The 24,210-nt window shown below is 38.9% G+C and overlaps 1 protein-coding gene across 1 annotated transcript in view; it reads left to right on the top strand.

Annotated features, from left to right (window-relative positions):
• Nucleotides 1-387: 387 nt before the first annotated feature.
• Nucleotides 388-24,210, top strand: part of LOC126827499 (uncharacterized) — a 50,956-nt gene continuing 27,133 nt past the window's right edge. The window contains exons 1-7 of the mRNA XM_056102322.1: nt 388-416; nt 17,558-17,637; nt 20,186-20,613; nt 21,650-21,916; nt 22,282-22,494; nt 23,251-23,560; nt 23,701-23,882. Coding sequence (XP_055958297.1) covers nt 388-416; nt 17,558-17,637; nt 20,186-20,613; nt 21,650-21,916; nt 22,282-22,494; nt 23,251-23,560; nt 23,701-23,882 — 1,509 coding nt within the window. The remainder of the gene's footprint in view (nt 417-17,557; nt 17,638-20,185; nt 20,614-21,649; nt 21,917-22,281; nt 22,495-23,250; nt 23,561-23,700; nt 23,883-24,210) is intronic.

The raw sequence follows: 24,210 nt of genomic DNA, 5'->3' as shown, positions 1-24,210 counted from the left end.
AGTGCTGGAACGATCGTAAAAAATCTATAAAAGCCGCTAGCAACAAACAATTACACGACCGCTACGGTAAGCTATCAGAAATCCATAACTTATAAACGGTTGCCGTATGGTGGAATCGCTTTTCATGATCATATACCTGTTTTGATGGCTATATCGATTTTGTGACGTAGTTGATTTTTCCTACCCAGAAATTGAGCGGGGTCCGTGGAAAGAGAGAGAGAGAGAAAGCGCGCCAGAGAAAACGACAGGGGTCTTAGAACAGAAGATATCCATAGAACCAACGACGAAGTTTTCTTGATTTTAACAGACCCTCTAACATCGTCTTTATGAAATGGCTACACGCCATAATAGACTGCATGGAATTACCTATATATACGTCTACCTGGGATGTCTAGTTATTTTGAATTTATACCCAGGTGAGTTGCCTTTTTTCTAGAAAATTAATAGAGCAAAAATAATCTATCAAATTATTTATATAGAACAGAGGGTATTTTATATTAGATGGCGTTGAATTGTCAGGAGAATTAATCTTTTGATGTGACATAAAATGGCGATATCATTTATAGACAGCGTTTGTTTTTTGTATATTTACAAACTATTACCAAAATCCCTCTTAGTGTTTAAAAATTTTTAAAAAAAAATTATCTCGAACAAACAAATTGATTCCTGTATCCCATAGACACGTCCAACATGCGTGAAGTTTTGTTGTTTTGTGTATTTTCAATTTAAACAATTCCAAAAACTGAGAGTTTCTCGTTAATCAATGTATTGCCCCCCCCCCCCCCCCCGACCCGACCCGACCCGGCCCGACCCATTAAATTTATGTAGGCGAAAAATATCTTTACGTTTAATTGATATTTTGTCTTTTGAAATTCGGTCGGTCGATATTCTTGCTACCAAATCTTATGGTCGACAACCAATTCCGTTAGTAACAACACGTCGCCGCCGTATTAAAGAGGTTCTGCAACCAGTACGAACTACGAACACGGCTTCGTACTTCGTTTTTGGCAGATTTCCGTTTCCGCTAAAATGCGAAGTCCGAAGTACGATGTTTAGTAGGACTGTCGAAAAAAGAAATTTCACAGCCCGAAAATTTGCCCAAAATCAGAACAATTGCTGACCACTTTGACGCTGATCAGCCTTCTGCTGAATTTTAAATATTCAAGTTTTCTATAAAATCCGGAAAAATAGGAATTTCATCTACAAATCAACGAGAAAATTATGATTTCCTACCTCGTTCTTTGACCACGAACTTTTCCCGATTTCTTCGTAGCAAATGGACGTAAACTTCGGAACCTCACTATTAGCGCTCTGGGTTCTTGGTCGATATTATGGACCAGGAACCGAACGGGACGTCATCGCCGTCATCTTGGAATTAAGACACGTCATATCAACCGATGCGCAATTGGACAAGGGTCAGGCATACCAATAAACGGAACCTTAGACATTTTTCGATGGCCATCGCTCCCAAAAAGACAAATAACAAGACCAGTAGCGTTTTGGGACAAGTATCTGGTACAAAAAATATAAAAATGAATTCGAATTCTAAGTGTCGAGTGTTCTTTCACGTACACGGGACCGAATTTTTGCGTCCCATCCGAACTACTAGAAACTATATCTGCATCAGCGACAAGGGCAAACACGATGACAAATCTTGAGGTACTTTCGCGGTTAACACCGGGATCGAACGTCGGGCCACCAGGTTAGCGAGTTAGCGTTTGACTCAGTGAGCTGCCGTGTCGGATTTATTTATAGGCTTGGTAGGAGGAACCCCAGGGTCGCTGGGTCTAGGGGCATTGCGACCAAGGTGTATAATCCGTCATTATCCTCGGTTTTGAGTAATTGTTTCATCTTCCTCTAGTCGTGAGGGTGAGGAATTGGGGGGGGGGGGGGCATCATAGGTGGAATATCCTAGGGCATCTCATTATCTAAATCCGGCACTGCGCGCAACCATACTCTCGGTTTTCACATAGGTCATCCATGACTTCGTTCGTTCAACAAAAACAAACTCCTTATGTAACTTTGAATTTCTCAGTTTGCAGTAATCGAGCCATTTGACATTAAATCAAAGCGGAAAATAATTCTCGTGTTCCTTCATAAAATATTTACTTTCGTGATGCAGATATTATTGTCTCCTCAAGATTGTCTTCTTCGATTCTGAATTGAATATAAGATATCGGAATTAAAGTGGCGTGCAGAGATTTGGTGGTGTCCGCGGGCAACTCATTGATTGAATAACCCCGAAACGGTTAGGTCTATTTGATAAGGCCCACTTCAAGTTTGGTCAAAGGTCACGAGATGTAAACTGGGCTTATATAGCGCTAATCCCAACCCTAACCCTAACCCTGGACCTAGCCCTAATGCTTACCCTTACCCTAACCTACAATCCAGCTAACAAGCATATGCCCTAACCTTATTTACATCTCAGCAACCTTTGTAACACTATTTGAGTATAACCGAGATCAGTTTAGTAAATACAGCATTTATTTACAACGGGAACATATAACAGCTACAGTTACATACATACAACAACAATACGGGAACTTAAACTATAAGGAACTAGTCTACGACATGAAAATATTTGACTTCAGTTATATACCTTCGGATCATAGATAAGCTCATGGTCATACATGCAATTGTCTCTTTTATCTTTTCATGGCATGCTTATTGACCAGTACGTATATAATTTGAAGTAATGCGGAGCTTGTACACAGAGCACGTGTAGCTGGTAAAGGACATATTGAATTAATTACATGTTAAATTACAACACAGACAATCGTGACTTAAGAACAGTGCATACAGAGTTAAAAAGGTCAATATTATATATATTATCAAGAAGCATGGCTAAGTTCTAAGCACCTAAATGACCGTTCAATTTGAGGAAAGTTAAAGAGTACTTTATTACACCTTATCGAAATTTGTGTTGGTCTTAAAAAATAGATCTAGCCCCCAAAACTTAAGTACAGGGCCTAGTACTGAAATAGGAGCTGAAATGGGGTTTAACGTCCTACACTTCTGCACCGACTGGGCTAATGATCGAAGACAGACATACGCCATACAGTGTGCTATATGAAGGGAAATTTTGCCGGACAGTGAAGCTACGGCCTACTCTTATATCGGATTGAAAACTTTCAAGGGTTTATTTATCGGATTTCGAGTATATCCGATCCGACCAGACCGTCCGTTATGCACCCCTGACAAGGAGAAACCACGCCTGAAAATCCCGAGGAACTTTCCGGGCCAATTCCGGGAGCGAGCCGCAAACCCCCTGGCTAGCGAGCTAGCATCTTTTCCAACTTAGCCAAGGCGACCTCTACTGAAATATGCCGATATCCAAGAAGATTTTTAGATTATAACTATTATTTTAATATCTATAAAATGCATCCATAGGACACAAGGAATATGCCATACTACTGAAAATAGATGATGTAAAAACGTGCAAAAATATATATTTATATATTTGTTTCTTCCATGTTTAAAGAAATAGAATCAATTTATTTGGCTTGGTCCACCCAGCTTTCTTTCTTTTTTACATCTGTGTCGGAAATATTAGTTGTTTTCATCCACCGAAAAGAAATCTTAATACGTTACTGTTTTACTGTAAATACTGGTGGAAATTATATAAACATGAAATCCGGGGTTTAATGTCCTACTGTTCTGCTCCTATACCATGTCGGAAAATCTGGATGAACTTTCTCTGCCAATACAGGGATCGAACACTAGCGAGCCAGCGTCTTACCCACTTAGTTAGCGAGCTCCCCGATTTAGATTATAAGGCCTGTGACTGGGTCAGGTCGCGAGGTTTCGATCCCAACTTTGTAAGTGAAAAGGAGTAAGGTCGTCTGCCCAAAACGTAGTAATATAAGGTTTCTTTGGGGAACTCCGCTTTTCTCCCACAGCAAAAGACCCTTACGCGCAAGCGAATTATCGAAATTAAAATTGAACCATATGTTAGTCCCGATATTACCTAGTTTGTGTCGAGTGGCATGACGCAAAGTGCCCCCCTCTATTTAGCCTAACAATAGTGCTAGGGATGGGTGGTGCTGTCACATAGACTAGCCTCGGACATCAAGTAAAATCCGCGATCACCCAACGGAGAAAATATGCAGCAAAAATATGTTACAAGATTCAGTTACGAAAAGATGGATTTATGAGTTATGGTGACATTTTTCAATTCAAAACAAAATTAAAGGTACATTGATTCGTGCATCATTGATAACTTCCAGAATCATAATGACAATCAATTCTGGCCAACAGACTGATTAACAATATATGATACAAGAACAAAAAACAGGATATTATCCAACTGTACAACAATATTATGTTACGGGGTTGGTTACGAAAATATGAATTGGAACTCAATCACCACTTTTTTATTCAAAATGAAATTGATGGTACATTGACTCATTCTGAAAATCAACATATAATGTTCTGCTCGTCAGACTGATAACTAATATATAATTAATAAGAATGGAAACAAAAGCCAGTATAACAATGGGATATTATGTAAAATCATATAACATGTGAAATTGATACAGACACTGATTCTTTTTGTGTTACTTTGTCGGACCGTATTCTTGCTGAGAACAAAACGCTCTCCTGCTGAGACAAAAATGCTCTCCTGCTGAGAGCAAACCCGTACTCCTGCTTTGGGCAAACCGCACTCTATGTTAGAACAAACTGCACTCGGCGTAGACTGGAATAACCAGACGCTATAGATTGTCATTCGATTGAAACTTCTGGCGTATAACTGATTTGAAATTATAGTAAAAACGGAAACGATTGAATGTAAATCAGTTTATAAACATTTATATTACTTTATTATATGCGTTGCGACCCATTTGTGTCAATTTCTACGTCCCAAATATTAGCGATTTGGCTCCTTTAAACTGGGCTATCTGCGACTAGCGAAATCCGTGAAAAATATGGAAAAACCGGGAACATATGGGTGAATCTCAATCTTACCTTTGGACAGGGAGTTCTTAAAGAGACTCATATTTTCTTTTTTTACGAATGGTCTCAATTACGCTCGTCAACGAGTTTACGCAGGCCACGTAAGCTAGCAGATTTGCTGGTTTGTGGTAGCTTTGTCGTGTCGTAGGGCGACATCAGCTACCAGATTTAGCTGGTTTGTCTTGTCGTACAACAAAATCCGGCTTAAGGTCTCCCTGTGGATTAACTTAGATACAGAACGCCATGCTTGACCTGTTTATCTGAGAATTGTTAGTTCCATTGACTGGGTTATATCGCCAATTCTGTCTTCATTTTCCCAGTCGCTGCATAAAAGTAGGACGTTAAACCCAGCCCATTGCATTTCATTTCTATCGCCATTTGTTTGTATTTGTCATTTGGGAGTCATTATCCGTGCGAGTTCTTTCCTTTCCTCTTGGATGGGTATATAATTAGCACTGAATTATTAACGAGAGAGAGAGAGAGAGAGAGAGAGAGAGAGAGAGAGAGAGAAATGGGGTTTAACGTCTACTCGACACAAACTAGGTCATTTCGTGACTAACATATGGTTTAATTTTATTTCAATAATTCGCTTGCGCGTAGGGATCTTTAGCAGTGGGAGGAAACCGGAGGATCCGGAGAAAACCCACGAGGTTGGACAGGCGATCCTACTCCTTGTCACGTACAATCGGGGATTCGAAACCACGCCAGTTGACTCAATGACAGACCTTATGATACAGCGCGCACTTGCTAACTATTCGGCCATCCAACCCCCCGAATTATTAAAGAAGTCGGAGTGTTGTTGAATAAGATTTTGTATTATTCAAGTATTTCTTTAATATTCATTTTTATTCAAGTATTCGCATTCATTTTTATTGATTTAATATTCATAGGTATTCATTTGAGCCTAGCCAACATTTATTTTACTTTTTCTTTGGTCCAAATCGACCAAATCCAACTAAAAGGCGTCTTAAATGTGGGGCGTAAATTTTGTGGAGACAATTCTGGTCAGTAGGCCTACGTGAAAAGACGTTGGGTCGTCTGTCTGACCTCGTTGTCTTTCTTAGGGTTTCTACATTTCATCCAGGGGCCTGATGATAATGAGATGAAATGGGGTGTAACGTCCTACTGTTTTACTCCGACCCGAAGACGGGCATACGCCATACAGTGTGCTATGAGGGAAATTTTGCCCGGACAGCGGCACTATGGCCTATTCTTATATCGAATTTCAACTGTCAAGGGATCTTTTACGTGCACGCCAATGTGTACACGGGACCTCGGTTTTTCGTCCCATCCGAACGACTAGACAGCTGTTCTTGCCAGGCCCTTCTTCCTGCGCCACTGACAAGGGTGAAACCACGTCGGAAAATCCCGATGAACTTTCTCGACCAATGCAGGGTTTGAACACGCGACCTCCAGGTTAGCGAGCTAGCGTCTTACCCACTTAGCCACCGTGGCTCCCTGGTGATAATGAGTACGTGAGTAGAAATAGAGCCACAGTGACTATTTCAGCATTTTAGCTCTCATTTTTGCGCCAGAAATCAAAACTATTCTTCATGCTAAAAAGAATATTAAGTGGATAATATCCAATGATGTTTTTTTTTTCATTGTTGGTGGAAGGGGTGGGGGGCGAGTATGTTAAATGCAAGTCCAAGGTAAAGGTGATTTTTGCGCCGAAATCTAGGTGTATTTCGCTCCGAAATGAACTAGTTTTTATTGAGCAGACGTTACCCCCCCCCCCCCCCCGCCATTTTCTCTTTCTTTGTTTCCCGCTCTGTCTCTCTCGTATCTCTAAGACATAACCAGGCCATCGAATTTATACTATGTTCATATTTCACAAATATTCGGTCGATATAGGTCGGAACTACTTTTATCCAAACGAATGGTGGGAACAAAATGTGCTGTCTGACTAGATGTGTACAGAACAATGAATGAATGAAATAGTGTTTAACGTCCTGGGGCCTGTTTCACGAAATTTTAACTAAGATAAAAATCCAAATTTTAGTAATTTGATTGGATAATATTTGGTTGATTTTAGTGCTTAGTCAATCAAAATTGAAGTATCTACTAAAATTTGGATTTTATTTTTAACTAAGATTTCGTGAAACAGGGCCCAGCATTTCTGCACCAGTCAGGATAATGAAAGCTGAAGTACAAACCAATATGTCAATTTTAATGATTGATAGTTACATGGCCTGTTAACATGGACTAAGAAATGGTGTTAATTTGCATTCGTATCCCACAGAGCCTCATTATGATACAATCAACGGCATGTCATTCATTCATGAACTTTCAACTTTTTATCAATGAATATTGTACTACACGTACTACGAATAAACATGAAATGGGATTAAGGTCATGCTCTTCTAGACCAACAGGTGGAAATTTTGCCTCGACAGAGGCGTACTAATATTTTGATAATCAACTCAGTATAAAATTGAAAGTTGAAAGTTAAATCCACAACATGCCAAATAAAGGTTGAATATAGAGTATACGATATTAGTGGTTTTATTTAAAAAATAAATTCTGGTCCAAAAATTATTCGAAACCTTCCTTTCTTATTTAGGTTATGTCCATTTAAAGTTTACATTTGTTTCTATTCCAACACCGCCATCGTTATGTATCTTAGATAATAAAGTAAAGAAATAATAATAATTCTCTTGGTGGTTCGATGCTGATTATTTGTCTTTAATCCGTGTGTATTCATGTGTGTTACACCAATCGTGATAACGTCAATGAGTAGCACGTTGTTATAACGTCAATAAACAGTACGTCGTGGAAACGTCAATGAGCAGTATGCCGTGATAGCGTCAATGCGCAGCACGTCGTGATAACGTCACTGAGCAGCACATTGTTGTAAAGTCAATGAGTAACACGCCGTGATAGCGTCAATGAGCAGCGCGTCGCAATAACGTCAATGCGTAGTATGTTGTTATAGCGTCAATGAACAGCACTTCGTGATGGCGTCAATAAGCAGCACGTCGTGATGGCGTCAATGTGCAGCACGTTGAGATAGCGTCAATGTGCAGCACATTGAGATAGCGTCAATGAGCAGCGCGTCGTGATAGCGTCAGTGAGTGGCGCGTCGTTATAGCCTCAATGAACAGTACTTTGCGATAGCGTCAAATAAGGGGCACGCCGTGATAGCGTCAATGAGTAGCACGTCGTGATGTCAGCAATGAGCAGCACGTCGTGATAGCGTCAATGCACAGCAGTTCTTTATTGCCAATCATTTATTTCAGTTATAGAGATCCATTTGGTGTTTGTAAATATAATATTATTTACATGATGTTTTGTTGAACGCCATGAACGGTTTGGTTCTATTGTCTACAAAACGTATATATCATGATCGGAAAGCCTTCTGGTAGATTAATGCTTGGTAATTTAAAAGCATAATCTGATAATTGATGAGTCTGTCGCCTTTTAAAGGAGCTAAATCGCTTACATTTGGGACCTAGAATTTGACAAAAGTGGGTCGCAACGCATATAATACTGTAATATGTATGTATATAAACTGATTTACATTCAATGGTTTCCGTTTTTACTCCAATTTCAAATTAGTTATGTTCGGCGAAATAAGCCAGCAGCAGTCTCAATCGAGTGCAAATTTCTAGCGTCTGGTTATTCCAGTCAACATACGCCCTTCGATTTGGCGCAATGTGTCTAGCCTCGTCCCTCGAGTCTCTTTTTACAACTGGGGCTGAAGCGCATTATGGTACACGATTCGTGTACCAATGGTAAAATGTTTATTTTGTCTTAAATATTGGATATCAGAAGCCCATCTTTTCCAGGTAAGATCACAACACCAATGCTGATTTAAATTGCAAAAAAATTCGTGTTTTCAATGTCGAAGTTTTTGAATGATATTGAGTTACGGACTTAGCTACTTTAATTTGACAAATAAATCGTGTTTTCAATGTTGAAGATTTTGGATGATATTGAGTTAGAGACTTAGCTACTTTATGTATTTGATTATTGGTGAGATTTGGGGTTCATTTACATGGAGTTAAACAGTGGCATGCCGAGAGCGGGCAAGAGGAGCGAAGTCCTTAGGCATCCATTTCAGGAGGGGGGGGGGGGGGTTGGATGGCTGAATGGTTAGCGTGCGCGCGCTGTATCTTAAAGTCTGTCATTGAGTCGACTGGCGTGGTTTCGAATCCCCGGTTGTACGTGACAAGGAGTAGGGTCGCCTGTCCAACCTCGTGGGTTTTCTCCGGGTCCTCCGGTTTCCTCCCACTGCTAAAGACCCCTATATGCGCAAAGCGATTTATTGAAATAAAATTAAACCATATGTTAGTCCCGAAATGACCTAGTTTGTGGCAAGTTGACGTTAAACCCCATTTCTCTCTCTCTTTCTCTCATCCATTTCAGGTGGTAAGGGAGAGGTGGGCATTCTGCAGACAGAGAACTATCTCCTGTACTTTGAGGAAAGATCTCTGCCCTAAATGGCCGCCATATCCAATACTTAGTATACTGTTTTGTTGTGGGGTCTTACTCCGGTTCATATCTGTTATACACTAAAAGACTAATTAAACCTTTTCAATTTTACTACATGAAATGAAATGAAATGCGGTTTAACGTCCTACTGTTCTGCTCCTAAACTGGGCTAATGAAGACGGGCATACACCATACAGTGTGCTATGAGGGAAATTTTGCCCGGGCAGCGGCGCTACGGACTACTCTTATATCGAATTCCAACTGCCAAGGGATCTTTTACGTGCACGCCAATATGTACACGGGACCTCGGGTTTTCGTCCCATCCGAACGACTAGACAGCTGTCCTTGTCAGGCCCTCCGTCACTGACAAGGGGAACCCACGTCGGAAAATCTGGATGAACTTTCTCGGCCAATGCAGGGATCGAACACCCGACCTCTATGCTAGCGAGCCAGCGTCTTACCCACTTAGCCACGTGATCCCCCTTTACTACATGAAAGCAGAATAAATAATTCTAGAAATTCTCGAAATATACTTAGTGTTTGCCACTAAAATCGTTTATATCGTACTTAAATTGTAGGTCTACTAGCTTAGTGTATTTTTTCAAGCGGAGATAAATCCGAACAGACAGCATACGTTTAGTATGTGGGGTGGGGCATCCAATCAAAGAAGGTTAATTAAAACTACGTTTTTAGAAATTCAAAATTGTTATCTTTGTTATGCAGATTGTCTTATTTAATTTCAATAAACAGTTTATTTCGTATGTTTTTTGATGTATTTTTGAGAACCAGGACCTATTATAAACTTGAGTCTTGGTGGCATGCACTGGGAGAAGGATATTATAGTTATGAACATATTTTACTTTTTATTCTAATACAACAAAGGAGGGGGGGGGGGAGGTTGAAATCACAAGGTGTGCCATAGAGTCAAATTCCGTGGTTTCGATTCCCGTCTTGTATGTGACAATGAGTAAAGTCGCCTGAACAACCTCGTGGGTTTTCTCCGGGGCCTCCGCTTTCCTCCCACTGCTATAGACCCCTACGGGCAAGCGAATCATTGAAATGAAATTGAACCATGTGTTAGTCCCGAAATTACCCAGTTTGTGTCGAGCGGACGTTAAACCCCATTTCTCTTTTCTCCCTTATACAACAATGGCGAACTTTGTAGATTCAAAATCCGCCATTGCCATCGATGTCTATCTAAATACAAACCACGTGATATTGATTGAAATATTGTAATATAATCATGGTTTATGAAAAAAAAAAAAAATAAATCGATGCAACACAGGAACGCAATTAGTTTCAACAAGTTCTATTGTCCGCATTACCTTGGCGATATCTACATATCCATACATCGGACTTATCGAACGGCAATTTTTATATATGTGAAATTTATGTATATATAAAGATACACAACAAAGGATTTTTTATAAACATTTATATATAGATTTTTATGAACCATTGTTAAATGTGAGGCTTTATAAGTCTTGCCGACGTTATTAGACGAAAATTAATGATTGATTCCAGCCTCGTCTTGATTCCCGTCGTCAAGGTAGTAAAGTAGTCCATTATAGTCGGCATGCGCAACGTTAGGTAAACACAAAAGAAAAACGTGTAACACGCTCTCCTGCAAGTCCATCCATGTCTATCAAGTGTTATCAGAATCAATTAGGATATTTGCCGTCATTAAATTTTAATTCTGTTATTTTGACTTATTTCATTATTCGAAGCCACCCATTATCCGCATCACACAAACACCGACCAATGAAAAATTGATTGCTAATTCAAATCTGATAAAAGTTATTGCTTCCTGCATTCAAGATGAACGCGTGTGTACTTCAGTAAACAATACATTAAGTTTTAAGCGCCATTGAAAGTCTCCCGGGCAGGAAATTCTTTAGAATCGACATTGTGTGATTTTAAATCCGAGAACAATGATCACTGTTGTGATCCCAAGTCAATAAGTAAAATAGATTTATATAGCACTAAAACCACGCTTTGCATAGCTTCAGTTTTTATCCGAAAAATACGGCAGCAGTACCCGACAAATGAACCTACATAACTTTACCACAAAATAACCAAAGTCAAATCTCGACAAACAACGGCAAGTAGCGCCCAGCGGAGCGAATTTTCTGAATCAAAATCAGAATTACCGGTATGTGATTTTTTAAAAATCTAAACTGAGGTTTTGAATTGCATCACCCCACCCAATGGTCAGTAAAACTCCCGGATTTCGAGCAGTTCATTTTCCACTAAAATTTTATTTCTTTGGTCATTTGGCCACAGCCCGAAAAATTTGATGGTCGCCCGAAAAAAAATTGTTTTGCCCGAGATCGATGTGAAGATGTGAATCCTAAACGTGAGTAGTCCAAAAGCCCCCTACCCCCCCCCCCCCCCCTCCATCCCAAGCGCTAGATGGAAACGAATGACGTAGGGTCGCCCGTCAAACCTCATGGGTTTTCTCCGAGTCCTCAGGTTTCCTACCACTGCTAAAGACCCATACGCGCAAACGCAATATTGAAATAAAATTGAACCATGTGTTAGTCCCGAAATGACCTTAAACCCATCTCTCTCTCTCTCTCTCTCTCTCTCTCAACTGATTAGTTAAATACCCCTGGCACCGAAACTGGTTGATTGCTTTAAACATACGTGAACTTATAGTACTAGATTTTATATAGACATATTGATCTATTCGCCAGACATTTATATATTGCTACTATTAAAGGGGGATGATCCTATTGTTAATTTTTTTCTACAAAAGCTGAATAATAATGACATCTACTTGATCTAACCCTTGTCTCATTTCTAAAATACTTCGTGCAAGGAAGAACGCCATACAATAAAGTCTCTGTTTCTGTATGTGACCTTTAGAGAAACACGTTCTTTCGTTTCTAGTTCGATCGCTTGTACAGTGTAAGGTCCGGGGTGTGGAACCACTCGAAGCGGTGATTTTATCAGTGCAAAGGGTGTGATTCTTTTCCCAGGCCTCTCGATCGACTATTGTGATGTCTAGCGACCAGGACGGCATCAGAAATATAAAGCTTTGATTTTCTCATTTATTCCAAGCCTCAAAGGCTCAGACGTTTCTGAAGTTTTTTTTTTACATAGATTTTGACCCTGACATACCTTATAGTATATAATTATTGGCAGCACGTTAATGAAGACCGACATACGCCATACATTGTGCTGCAAGGGAAATTTTGCCCAGACAGCGGCGCTACGGCCTACTCTTATATCGAATTCAATTGCCACGGGATATTTTACGTATCCTCCGATCGACTAGACAGCTCTCCTTGTCAGGCCCTTTATACTGCACCACTGACACGGGGAAACCACGCCGGAAATTCCCGATGATCTTTACTCGGCCAACACTGGGATCGATCTCTCGACCTCCAGGCTAGCGAGCCAATATCGTACTTATTTAGCCACCGTGGTTCCCCTCTAAACGAAAGCGGCAATACGCGCGAGAAATCCGCCAGATAAAGCTTGTGCATTGATGATTTCGTCATGTATGCTGTTTGACCTCGCACTCTGATCGACTGATCAAAATCGGTCGCGAGAGGTGTTCCCAAAAATTCGCTCAGGATACAATCTCCGCGGTTTTCATATCGACAAAACTAAAAGCAACACTCATATGCTAAACAAAATTAATCCCATCCTAAGCTTTGCAGACATACTTTTATCTTAGGAAAGCCGTCTAAATAGTGTTGATTGCAAGCAAAATGTTGCCTATAGTCGTCTGGATGATACAAAAACGCAGGCGCACCCGCGTACACATTGGCGTCCTCGTACAAGGTATTAAAGAGCTGAATCGCTATTCTTTGAAACCTACATGTAGAAATGGACACAAATGGGTCGCAACAATATAATAATGTAATATGAACGTATATAAACTGATTTACATCGCTTAGAGAAATAAAAAAGACATTTTATTTTATTGAACTAATAAAAACTGACTATGTAGATACAGATTTTTTTTTTTTTTTTTGATTTTTTTTTTAAAAGGGATCTACTTGTTTAAACATACATTATGCAAGAGCTAAATCTGTCTATTGCAGGTCTTTCTTTAAGCCTGAAATGTTATCTGAATTATTAATTAGACATTTATTAGACATGGCACCGGATTTCTCCGATATTAAATAGATTAGAACTGTTCAGATATATTTTGATTTAAGCTTCGAACAACCAGTACGGTGGTTGAAATTATTGCACACGTCTTGTCAAATCTTCAAAATTTCAAATTATTCATTTTACATTATCTGTTTTTGAACTATTATAGCAAGAATGGCTAGCTCTTTATCTAAATCTTACATAATGTATCTTTAATCGAGCTTCTCACGGAGCAATGAAGATGGACATTAATTCCGGTTTCCGTTAGAGAAAACAATAGGCATTTTATTGATTGGAATCAAAGATCGATCTATGTATTGGAAACAAAGGGATTGCTTTTTAAATCTGGTATACAATATAAATAGATTAAAGTTGATTAAGTATAAGTATACTTATATTACCCATAAAAATTGTGTTCTTTGTTCCTATATGTTTACGGTAAAAATTGTGTTCTGTGTTCCTCAATCGCTAAATGCCACTTCTATAGATATGTTTACGGTAAAAATTGTGTTCTGTGTTCCTCAATCGCCAAAATGCCACTTCTGTATGTTTACGGTAGATAATAACAGCCATAAAACAAAATAAAAATACGCCCAGTTAAAAAGATCAACCATGTTTAAATCTTCTTTCGGATGTAAATAATCCAACTCATATTAGGGGTGGGGTGGGCACATTGCCGCCGTTTTGGCATCGCTCCAATCTAATCCTACACATGCACCTAAATGGACATAAATATTGTCTCAAATCGTCTTATTTTATTAAATTATCGGGTAAACTTTCAGACCTCTTGCCAAACTTGAGGTTGTCTCCACCCGGGGCCCACTCCTGCTCAGATTCCTTGATATAAGGGGGGTTGGATGGCCGAATGGTTTCGAATCCACGGTTGTACGTGACAAGGAGTAGGGTCGCCTGTCCAACCTCGTGGGTTTTCTCTGGGTCCTCCGGTTTCCTCCCACTGCTAAAGCCCCTATGCGCAAGCGAATTATTGAAATAAAATTAAACCATATGTTAGTCCCGAAATGACCTAGTTTGTGTCGAGTGGACGTTAAACCCCATCTCTCTCTCTCTCTCTCTCTCTCTCTCTCTCTCTCTCCTTGATATAAATCCTTCGACTTTCAACTGCTTCAGAAATGAAATAAAAGGAAGAAATATCGATAAAAATATCAATATTATTTCCAGAAGGAATATTGGATATCTCCTATGTTTAAATGTTTGTTGAGTGTAATGTATTGATAATCACAATATCGTGTTCGCGGGTTCCGTCATTGTCTCACACAATTCTCTAAGACTTAATTCCTTGACAAAACAAACGTCAATCTTATAATATTCTCGCTGCAATTTTGTTAATAGTTATTTGTTATCAACTAATTGTACTATGATATTATTTTCTTTGCGTAATAACAAATGTATTTGAAATAATGAGATTTTTTTTTTTTTTTTTCAGGGACAGAATCTATAAGGTAAGATCACATTATGAACACAGTTTTTATGTTATTGCCATAACAACCCGGGTTTTTTTTATGTTATCACAAATGAGTTATGGGGCATTTAAAAGGGAATGGGTAATGGGACATTTAAAATATAATGAGTTATGAGGCATAATAAATGTAATGAGTAATTTAAAATGTGATGAGTAATTGAATATTTAGAAAGAATAGGTATAATGGAACGTTTAAAAACGAATGAGTTATGGGACATTTAAATTATAATGAGTTATGGGGCATTATAAATGTAATGAGTAATTTAAAATGTAATGAGTAATTGAACATTTAAAAAGGATAGGTATAATGGAACGTTTAAAAACGAATGAGTAATGGGACATTTAAAAAGGAATGAGTAATTGAACCTTTAAAAGGGATGGGTAATGGGACACTTAAAATATAATGAGTAATGGGGTATTATAAATGTAATGAGTGATTGAACATTTAAAATATAATGAGTAATTGAACATTTAAAATATAATGAGTAATTGAACATTTAAAAAGGAATGGGTGAAGGAATGAGTAATTGAACATCTAAACAGGAATGAGTAATGGGATATTATAAATGTAGTGAGTAATGGTACATTATAAATGTAATGAGTATTTTAAAAGGGTATATGTAAGGACATGGAAAACAAGATGGGTATTTGAATATTTAAATTGGAATGAGCAGGGCCGTAACTAGCACAGAGCAACGAGGGGGGGGGGGGCGAGAAGTGTTCTCAGGGGCTGCTGTAAAATTGACGGACAATGTATATCTATTGTTTTTATGGTCGACAATGTTATCACGGGTCGGGGGGGGGGGGAGTCAAAACTTTTTGCAGGGAGGGGGGGGTGGCTGGGAATGGGTAATAAGGCATTTACAAGTCACTTAAAATGTTATTAGTAATTGAACATTTAAAGGCGTAGGTTAGTATGGAGGTTTTTTTTTAACGGAATATCACTCTGAAAATTGTGATTTAACTAACTATTATAATATTGAATATTGACGATGAAAGTCCACATATTCACGCATTTTGTGATTATTTTTGTCGATTCAGCACCTTAAATCGCGATTTTCACCGGAAATTGTTAAAAGAAATTGTTTTGGTCTAATTTTCGTGGTAAAAGAGGTCTACATATATTTAATCTTCACTAATAAGCATATAAAGAGAAAATAAACGGATAAATTTGTTTATCCAGCAACATGGTTTTGGAAATAAATATTTACCTCTTGATCTGGTGTTACCTTTCTACATCGCTAAGTGGTTTCAGGCATTTATACATTGGGGGGGGGGGGGGGGGTAGCGCGTGTGCGTTGTATCATAAGGTCCCTCTCTCCCTCTCTCTCTCTCTTATTCCCCCCCCTCCCCTTATGTATAACTGTAAGCCTATTATAAATACCGGTACTTCGTTTCGTATTTATTTTCGTTCTCGTTTTTTTTATTTCTCACTCTATAGTCTAGTCTATACCAGTGGCTCTCAACCAGTGTGCCGCGAGAACTTCCTAAGTGTGCCGTGAAATTTTGCACGGCACACTCAGAAAATGCGAAAAAACATGTGATCCTAATTGAGTATTTACTTGAGTTCATGCCTGTGTTTTTCTTTATTTAGTTCGAGTCATTTTGTGTGACTATGACTAGTCTGTATGCCGTCTGACTTATCAGCATTTTATTTTGCAAAACTCAATTTTTTTTCACATATATTTTGCAAGGTGTGCCGCTATTAGCCTATTAATTCATGTGCTTCAAAGTGACGCGTTGGCAAAAATAGGTTGAGAACCACTAGTCTATACCAATATTCGTCACTGTCGAAAACCGTTTTAAAAGTTCTAACAAGAGGCGTTATGAAATAAGCACCTAGAGTTGCGCTTCTTCTCGTGGTCCGTGTCCTAATTAAGTGCAGGATCGGAACTCAGAACACACTGTCGATGTCCAATGCACACAGACAATTGTTTCATGATAGGCGTTTCACGAAAGGCTTTCTTTAGCATCTTGGTGGACAAGAAGAAAGCTGTTGAGCAAATTGTTTAAATAGACGAAATTTATTGCCAGACGCAAGTACCACGTTTACAAGTGGATATTTGCGGTTAATTATGACACAGGACAAAACTAAAAAGATTCCAGCAGGAATACAGTAGTGTCTTCCTGTGCTTAATTCTGGTCCATTTATCATTCTGGTGCTGGTGTTGGCCAATCTTGTGGAACTGTTACACATTTTGATGGGGAGTAGGCTAGGGCGGTGCCAGGTGCTATAAGTACTTTGGATTAGGCCCTATAATCTGAGGGCCTGACAAGGACAGCTGTCTAGTCATTTCGGATGGGACAAAAAACCAAGGTCCCGTGTACACATTGGCGTGCACGTAAAAGATCCCTTGACAGTTGGAATTCGATATAAGAGTAGGCCGTAGCGCCACTGCCTGGGCAAAATTTCCCTCATAGCACACTGTATGGCGTATGCCCGTCTTCATTAGCCCAGTTTAGGAGCAGAAGGATATGTTAAACCCCATTTCATTTCATTTCCCTATAATCTGTTTGGGATACTTTGCTTTGTGTTTGGATTATAATTAAGATTTTATAATTTGTTTTGTATTATAATTTCAGATGTCAGAATGGTAAAGAAAATGAATCAGGCGAATGCAAATGTTTGCCATGTTGGAGAGGAACATCATGTGACCAAAAAGGTCAGTTAAAAAGGATTGATTTAAAATCTGCGATCTTCATTTGAGCGGTTTTGAATATTGTAGAACTGAAAGTTTGATCCCTAAAAGGAATGGGGGGTTGGATGGCTGAATGGTTAGCACATGCGCGTGGTTTGGATTCCCAGGTTGTACGTGACAAGGAGTAGGGTCGCCTGTCCAACCTTGTGGGTTTTCTCCGGGTCCTCTGGTTTCCTCCCAGTGCTAAAGACCCCTACGCGCAAGCGAATTATGAAAATAAAATTGAACCATATGTTAGTCCCAAAATGACCTAGTTTGCATTGAGTGGATGTTAAACCCCATTTCTCTCTCTCTCTGTCCTAAAAGGAATATTAGTACATAAATGGTTCATTTCCATTCAGTATTTGTGGGTAGAACGTTGACTCGTTAACCAGGAGGTTCCGTGTTCGATCCCTGCATTGGCTGAAAAAGTTTGTGGCAATTTGCTGGCATGGTTTCCCCTTGTCAGTGGTGTAAGATGGATGGTCTGGCAAGAGTTAATGTATAGTCGTTCGGATGGGATGAAAAACCAAGGTCCTGTGTACACATTGGCGTGCACATAAAAGATCCCTTGACAGTTAGAAATCGATATAAGAGTAGGCCACAGTGCTGCTGTCTGGGCAAAATTTCCCTCATAGCACACTGTATGGTGTATGCCCGTCTTTATTAGCCCAGTTGGAGCAGAACAGTAGGACGTTAAACCTCATTTCATTTCATTTCATTTCATTCAGTATTTTCAAAGAAATGATGAATTGAAAATGTGTTAACTTTCAATGTTCACTGCGGACGATATAGTATATGGTCGAAACCAGCCAGTACCACCTATATTTTTCACAGAATTATTTTGATGGGCCTCTTTATAATCTGGTTGAATCTGAGTCGGGAGATTATATACATGTACTGTTGATGGATGATTTTGTTTTCTTAATTAAGGGGGGTTGGATGGCCGAGTGGTTAGCATGCGCGCGCTGTATCATACGGTCTGTCATTGAGTCAACTGGCGTGGTTTTGAATCCCCGGTTGTACATGACAAGGAGTAGGGTTGCCTGTCCAACCTTGTGGGTTTTCTCCGGGTCCTCCGGTTTCCTCCCACTGCTAAAGACCCCTGCGCACAAGCGAATTATTGAAATAAAATTAAACCATATGTTAGTCCTGAAATGACCTAGTTTGTGTCGAGTGGACGTTAAACCCAATTTCTCTATTTCTCTCTCTTGAGTCAAGTGGCATAGTTTCGATTTTAATATAATTTTGTTTTCTCTTAGCCCTCAATCTAGTCTTTTGGATGAGACGAAAAACCGAGGTCCCGTGTATACATTAGAATGCACGTAAAAGATCCCTTGGCAGTTGGAATTCGATATAAGAGTAGGCGATAGTGCCGCTGCCCGGGCAAAATTTCCCTCATAGCACACTGTATGGCGTATGCCCGTCTTCATTAGCTCAGTTTAGGAGCAGAACAGTAGGACGTTAAACCCCATTTTATTTCATTTCATTTCACTTAGCCCTCAATCCCCATACTGGTTGTTGTCACCTATTAATAGGTCATTTTTATTGGTTTGGGGGGTTTGCTTGGCTGAATGATTTAACATGTGCAAATTAGATCAGAAGGTCTGTCACATCCTCGGTATCCCCAGTGTTTTCATTCCGTTCTACTCCACTATACCCTTTGTTAATCCATAGGGTTTCCACGATTTCAAATTATCTGCCCTGGCCTTGATTGTAGATGAGGTCTACGAACCAATCAAGAAACAGTTTACAAACCAGTCGTTTCGCGTTTGATTTTATAAGGGTAATAACCAAATTCATGTCCATTTAGTGAATGATTTATGTAAATAATGTATATATTTCTAAATCATCTATAATTAATTGTATTATCAAAATATGTAGTATGTTTCGCTGATTTCAAATATGTATAACATCTATATGTTTGACTTTTGTTATTATTATTACTATTCGTTCTTTATCTGAAATGTTTCATTCTGTTATGTTTATTATTATTGAACTTATACTTGGCAATTTAGTCCGGTCGTCATATTATATAATATTTGTTGTTAGTAAGTACGCATTTAGAATAATTTGAACTTCTCTCATTTAGGCTTACAACTAAACTTGTCCGATGAGAATTACTTACTTTTGCCAACTTCCTTTTCAATTAACGATGCATGGGATTGGTCGATAAAAATAGCGCAATCATCAAGGGCGAATAATTTGAAAACGTGTCTTCCCCATAGATTAACCCAGGGGTTAGTGGAGTAGAACGGAATGGACCCACTGGGATACAGAGGATGGGTCTGTCATTGAATCAAGTGACATTTTTTCGATTCCCTGTTTGTATGTAACAAGGAGTAAGGTTGCCTAGCCAACCTCATGGGTTTTCTCCGGTTTCCTCTTACACAAGATCCCTGCGTGCAAGAGATTTATTGAAATAAAATTGAACCATGTTACTCTTGAAATGATCAGTTTGTGTCAACTGGATGTTAATCCCCTTTTCTCACTCTATTTTTATTTTCTTTTTTTTTTTTTTTTTTTTTTCCAGCTAACAAAGCACCGATATTTGAACAAAAGAAACAATCAGTTTCATTGGAAACAAATTACAAAGAAAATGAGTTAATTTATGTCGCTATAGCTGACGATCCTGATTTAAATGACACTTGTACAGATGGTGTACCATGTCCCTGTGGACAGATTGAATACAGTATTTTTTCGGGGAATGAAGAAGACCTTTTCTCAGTTGATCCAGAACTTGGTATTGTTCGTTTAAATGGCAAGCAACTTCTTGACATCACTACTGACAGGTATCATCTTGTTTTGTTGGCCAAAAATATGTTTGTTAAGGATGCCATGGACAAGATGACCCTTGAAATAATTGTTAAAAGGGATTCATCCAATCTTTACACCCAGGAAGCTTATCAAGGATATGAAGGTGCTGATTTTCATGAAGACAAACACCGCCGAGTAAAGAGAGTAAGTAGTAATCACAATCTGGTTAAAACACAGATCCTATTTCATTCGTTTTTATAGTTCAAAATTTCGTTTTATTTGTCTTTACTACACTTGGATCTGGAAGAGTTGTTATTTAACTCGTGTTCTGAATGGTGTCGGGGATAAGCCAATGAAACGGTCTGTTACGGTGAGCTTTAGGCATGTTTTGCACGGAACTGTGGGTAATCCACTAGTAACATCAATGCTGATTGGTTAATCAAATGTCTGACATCATAGGGTCATAAGTCAGTCTTTTGACCCCTGACGTGACCTATCGCTATAACTTGTCAGATCTTCATGTAGTGTAGGCCATCGAAAGTATAAAAAAACGAAACGAAATATAGATCTGTATTTTAATCAGATTGTAATAATAATAGCCATTGTCTCGAGTCATAATAATATTGTCATTTATTAAGCGCATTAATTGTGAAAAAACAGTTTCTAAGGTGATGGTGGTTGTGATATTCACTAATTATTTACAGATCAGGGTTTTTTAAACAAGAATGTTTTGAGTTGAAATTTAAAATTGTTTCTTTATCAAAATTAACTAACATTTGATCCATTGTCTGTGGTAAATTATATCTAGAGTCATTGTCTATTGTAAATTAGATCTAGAGTCATTGTCCATCATAAATTAGATCTGGAATCATTGTACATCATGAATTAGATCTAGGGCCAGTATACATCATAAATTAGATCTAGAGTCATTGTCCATCATAAATTAGATCTGGAGTCATTGTACATCATGAATTAGATCTAGAATCATTGTCTACTGCCATCATGAATACTGTAAATTAGATCTAGGATCATTGTCTACTGTAAATTAGATATACAGTCATTGTCTACCATAAATTAGATCTAGACTCTAGAGTCATTGTCCATTACAAATTAAGATCTTGGAGTCATTGTCATTCATTCCATCAGTCATTGACACTTCTATGTAATACATCTCATACTATAACTTTCATAATTCTGAAAATGGTGTTTAAATTATGGGTAAACTTTTTTTGTTTTCTAGGCAGCAACAGACACTCCATCCAACATGACCTTTGATCTTCAAAAGCTTACTGCCATTACCGATATTTATGTAGGGCACCGCATCCAATTCAAACTAACGATTCAGTTTCCGGCTGGGACAACAGATATGCTTGTAGAGTTGTTTACCCCTGACAACAACACCATTGTCATGATGCTCTGTAACGTTAAAGTGGAGAGGGTTGGCGACAATCTGGCCTATACTGGAGCAGGAGACATTAAGTTGGAGTCCAAGAATAATTCAATCTTTGTAAGTCATGATTTTATGGGTGGGTATTAGTGCTATTAATGTGGGTGTGTGGGTGGGGTGGGGGTGGATGGCTGAATGGTTAGCGTGTGTGCGCTGCATCATAAGGTCTGTCATTGAGTCAACTGGCGTAGTTTTGATTCTCCGGATGTACCTGACAAGCAGTAGGGTCACCTGTCCAACCTCGTGGGTTTCCTCTGGGTTCTCCGGTTTCCTCCCACTGAAATAAAATTGAAATATATGTTAGTCCCAAAAAGACCTGGTTTCTCTCTCTCTCTCTCTCTCTCTCTCTCTCTCGCTCTCTCTCTCTCTCTCTCTCTCTCAAGTCATGGTTCTTTTCATTTAATTTTTTCGTCTTCTAATTTCAGTATGATTGGGCTGTAATTGACTTTGGTAATGTCACCAACAGTGATGCAAATAACGCCGAACATGACATAGTCATTACATATGAAGCTGTTATGATTCACAACGATAACACAGTGCAATCCACTACTTATTGGATTAGTGCCGGTGCTGAATTCAATGATGAAAATGAAGTCTGGATTGGTCAAGCCTCAGTTAGTCCTGGACCGACACCAGATGTAAGCTTATGTTATATTTACAACTTTGCCTCACAAATGACTTATTTGTTCCTGACAATGTGTGTGTGTGTGACAATCAGGGGTGCCGGGTACTAGGGTATACAAATGGTACCCTGCCCTTTTCTGGGGTATACATGTATACCCATGCCCTAATGATGAAAGTTTTCAACCTTTTTACTAGTCTTTTCATTTTTAAATGATAGATATGTAATTACTCTCTGGTCGGTCGCAAACCGACTCTCGTACTCTCATTATCAGCTATCAGTGCATGCCTTGGCCAGATGTCTATAAGTGGTTAATCGAGTTCATGAGATGATAAAGGCAAGTGATTTAGATTATAGTCTTGTTATAGTGTCTTGTCAACACTTGCTCCTGAATATGAGCTCTTGCAAGAATCGTGTCTCTAAATCTGCTGTCTCGTTCAAAAAGCTTATTCTATTTTCTTGATGAAGATTGGTGTATTGAATGTCAAATTAAAAAGAATTTTTTATGAGATGAATTGTTCATGATACGAAAATTTTGAATAATCCGGCTTTTGTCGCTTTCATTATCATGTATTTTAATGGGTTTTATGTTGGAATTTGGAATGCTATAGAGGCGCTCTAAACAGCATTCTCGGAATTGACAAATTTCAAAATTTTCTAGAGGCCGGGCGAAGAGGCCACCCCCCCCTTATTTTTGGTAGCCTGGCCCTTGCGCAGTTTCAGCGCCCCTGGTGACAAATGCCTTATTAAATTGTCTTTTGTTCTATTTTAGCCTTATGACTATGCCAATAATAAACCTGTGTTTAAATTCACTGGTCCAACTCAAATGGAAGCTGGGAGTTCGGCCATCTTTACCGTTGACATGACGATAAAGACTCCATCAATTGGACTTGGATTCGACGCTTTTGCTCCAATGAATGATACAAGTGTGATGACAATCTGTGGTGTTCAGATTCAAGGTGTCGGAGAACACTACTCCTGTGGTTTTGACTATACGACTGTACCTTCCACTCTTCATGCAGACGGCCAACCTAAAGGAAATGCTCGAGGTCATCTGGACATTGGTGTCGTAACTAATAAAGGTAGGGTTTGTTGATATTAACTTCCAGTAAACAACACCATTTCATTTCATTTCATTGACACTGCAGCACCATAAATCGACTTATTTTTTATTTTTTATTGTGGAAGTATTTTATGAAAAGTAGATTCTATTTGTTTGCAGGCATACGAGACGGAAACGATTCCCAGGTCCTAAATCACATTACAATTGAGATTGTGGTAAAGGTCTGGGAGGATGCCGTGCTCGGCGGGAATAATTGGATTGGTGCAGCTCTAGAACTTGGCTCCGATCAGATATGGTGTGGGCAGTATGAAGTGACAATAGTTGCAAAGGCCCTTGGTTTAGTGAGTATAGATTCTGTGATTCTAAATCTGTCCTTGTCTTTGTTGATTTTAGATTAAAATGCTCAGTGTTCGGAATTTGGGCATAGGCAAAAAAGAACTTTGGGATTTTTTTAGGCCTGGTCCCACCAGTCAAGGATTGACAAGAGAGAGAGATTATTAACATCCACCCAACACAAGTTATTTCGGGAGTCACATGACATAACTGTATTTCAATAATTCGCTCGAGTATTTGCCTTGGTGGGAACTGACGAAACCCACGATATTAGTGAGGTGTCATTATGTCTTGTCACATCCATCGAAAACCACTGTACTTGAGTCAATGATAGTC

This window comes from Patella vulgata, chromosome 7 (assembly GCF_932274485.2).
Source record: "Patella vulgata chromosome 7, xgPatVulg1.2, whole genome shotgun sequence".
NCBI lineage: Eukaryota > Metazoa > Mollusca > Gastropoda > Patellidae > Patella > Patella vulgata.
Note: the sequence above shows the minus strand (reverse complement) of the source record. Positions and strands in the feature narration are given on the sequence as shown.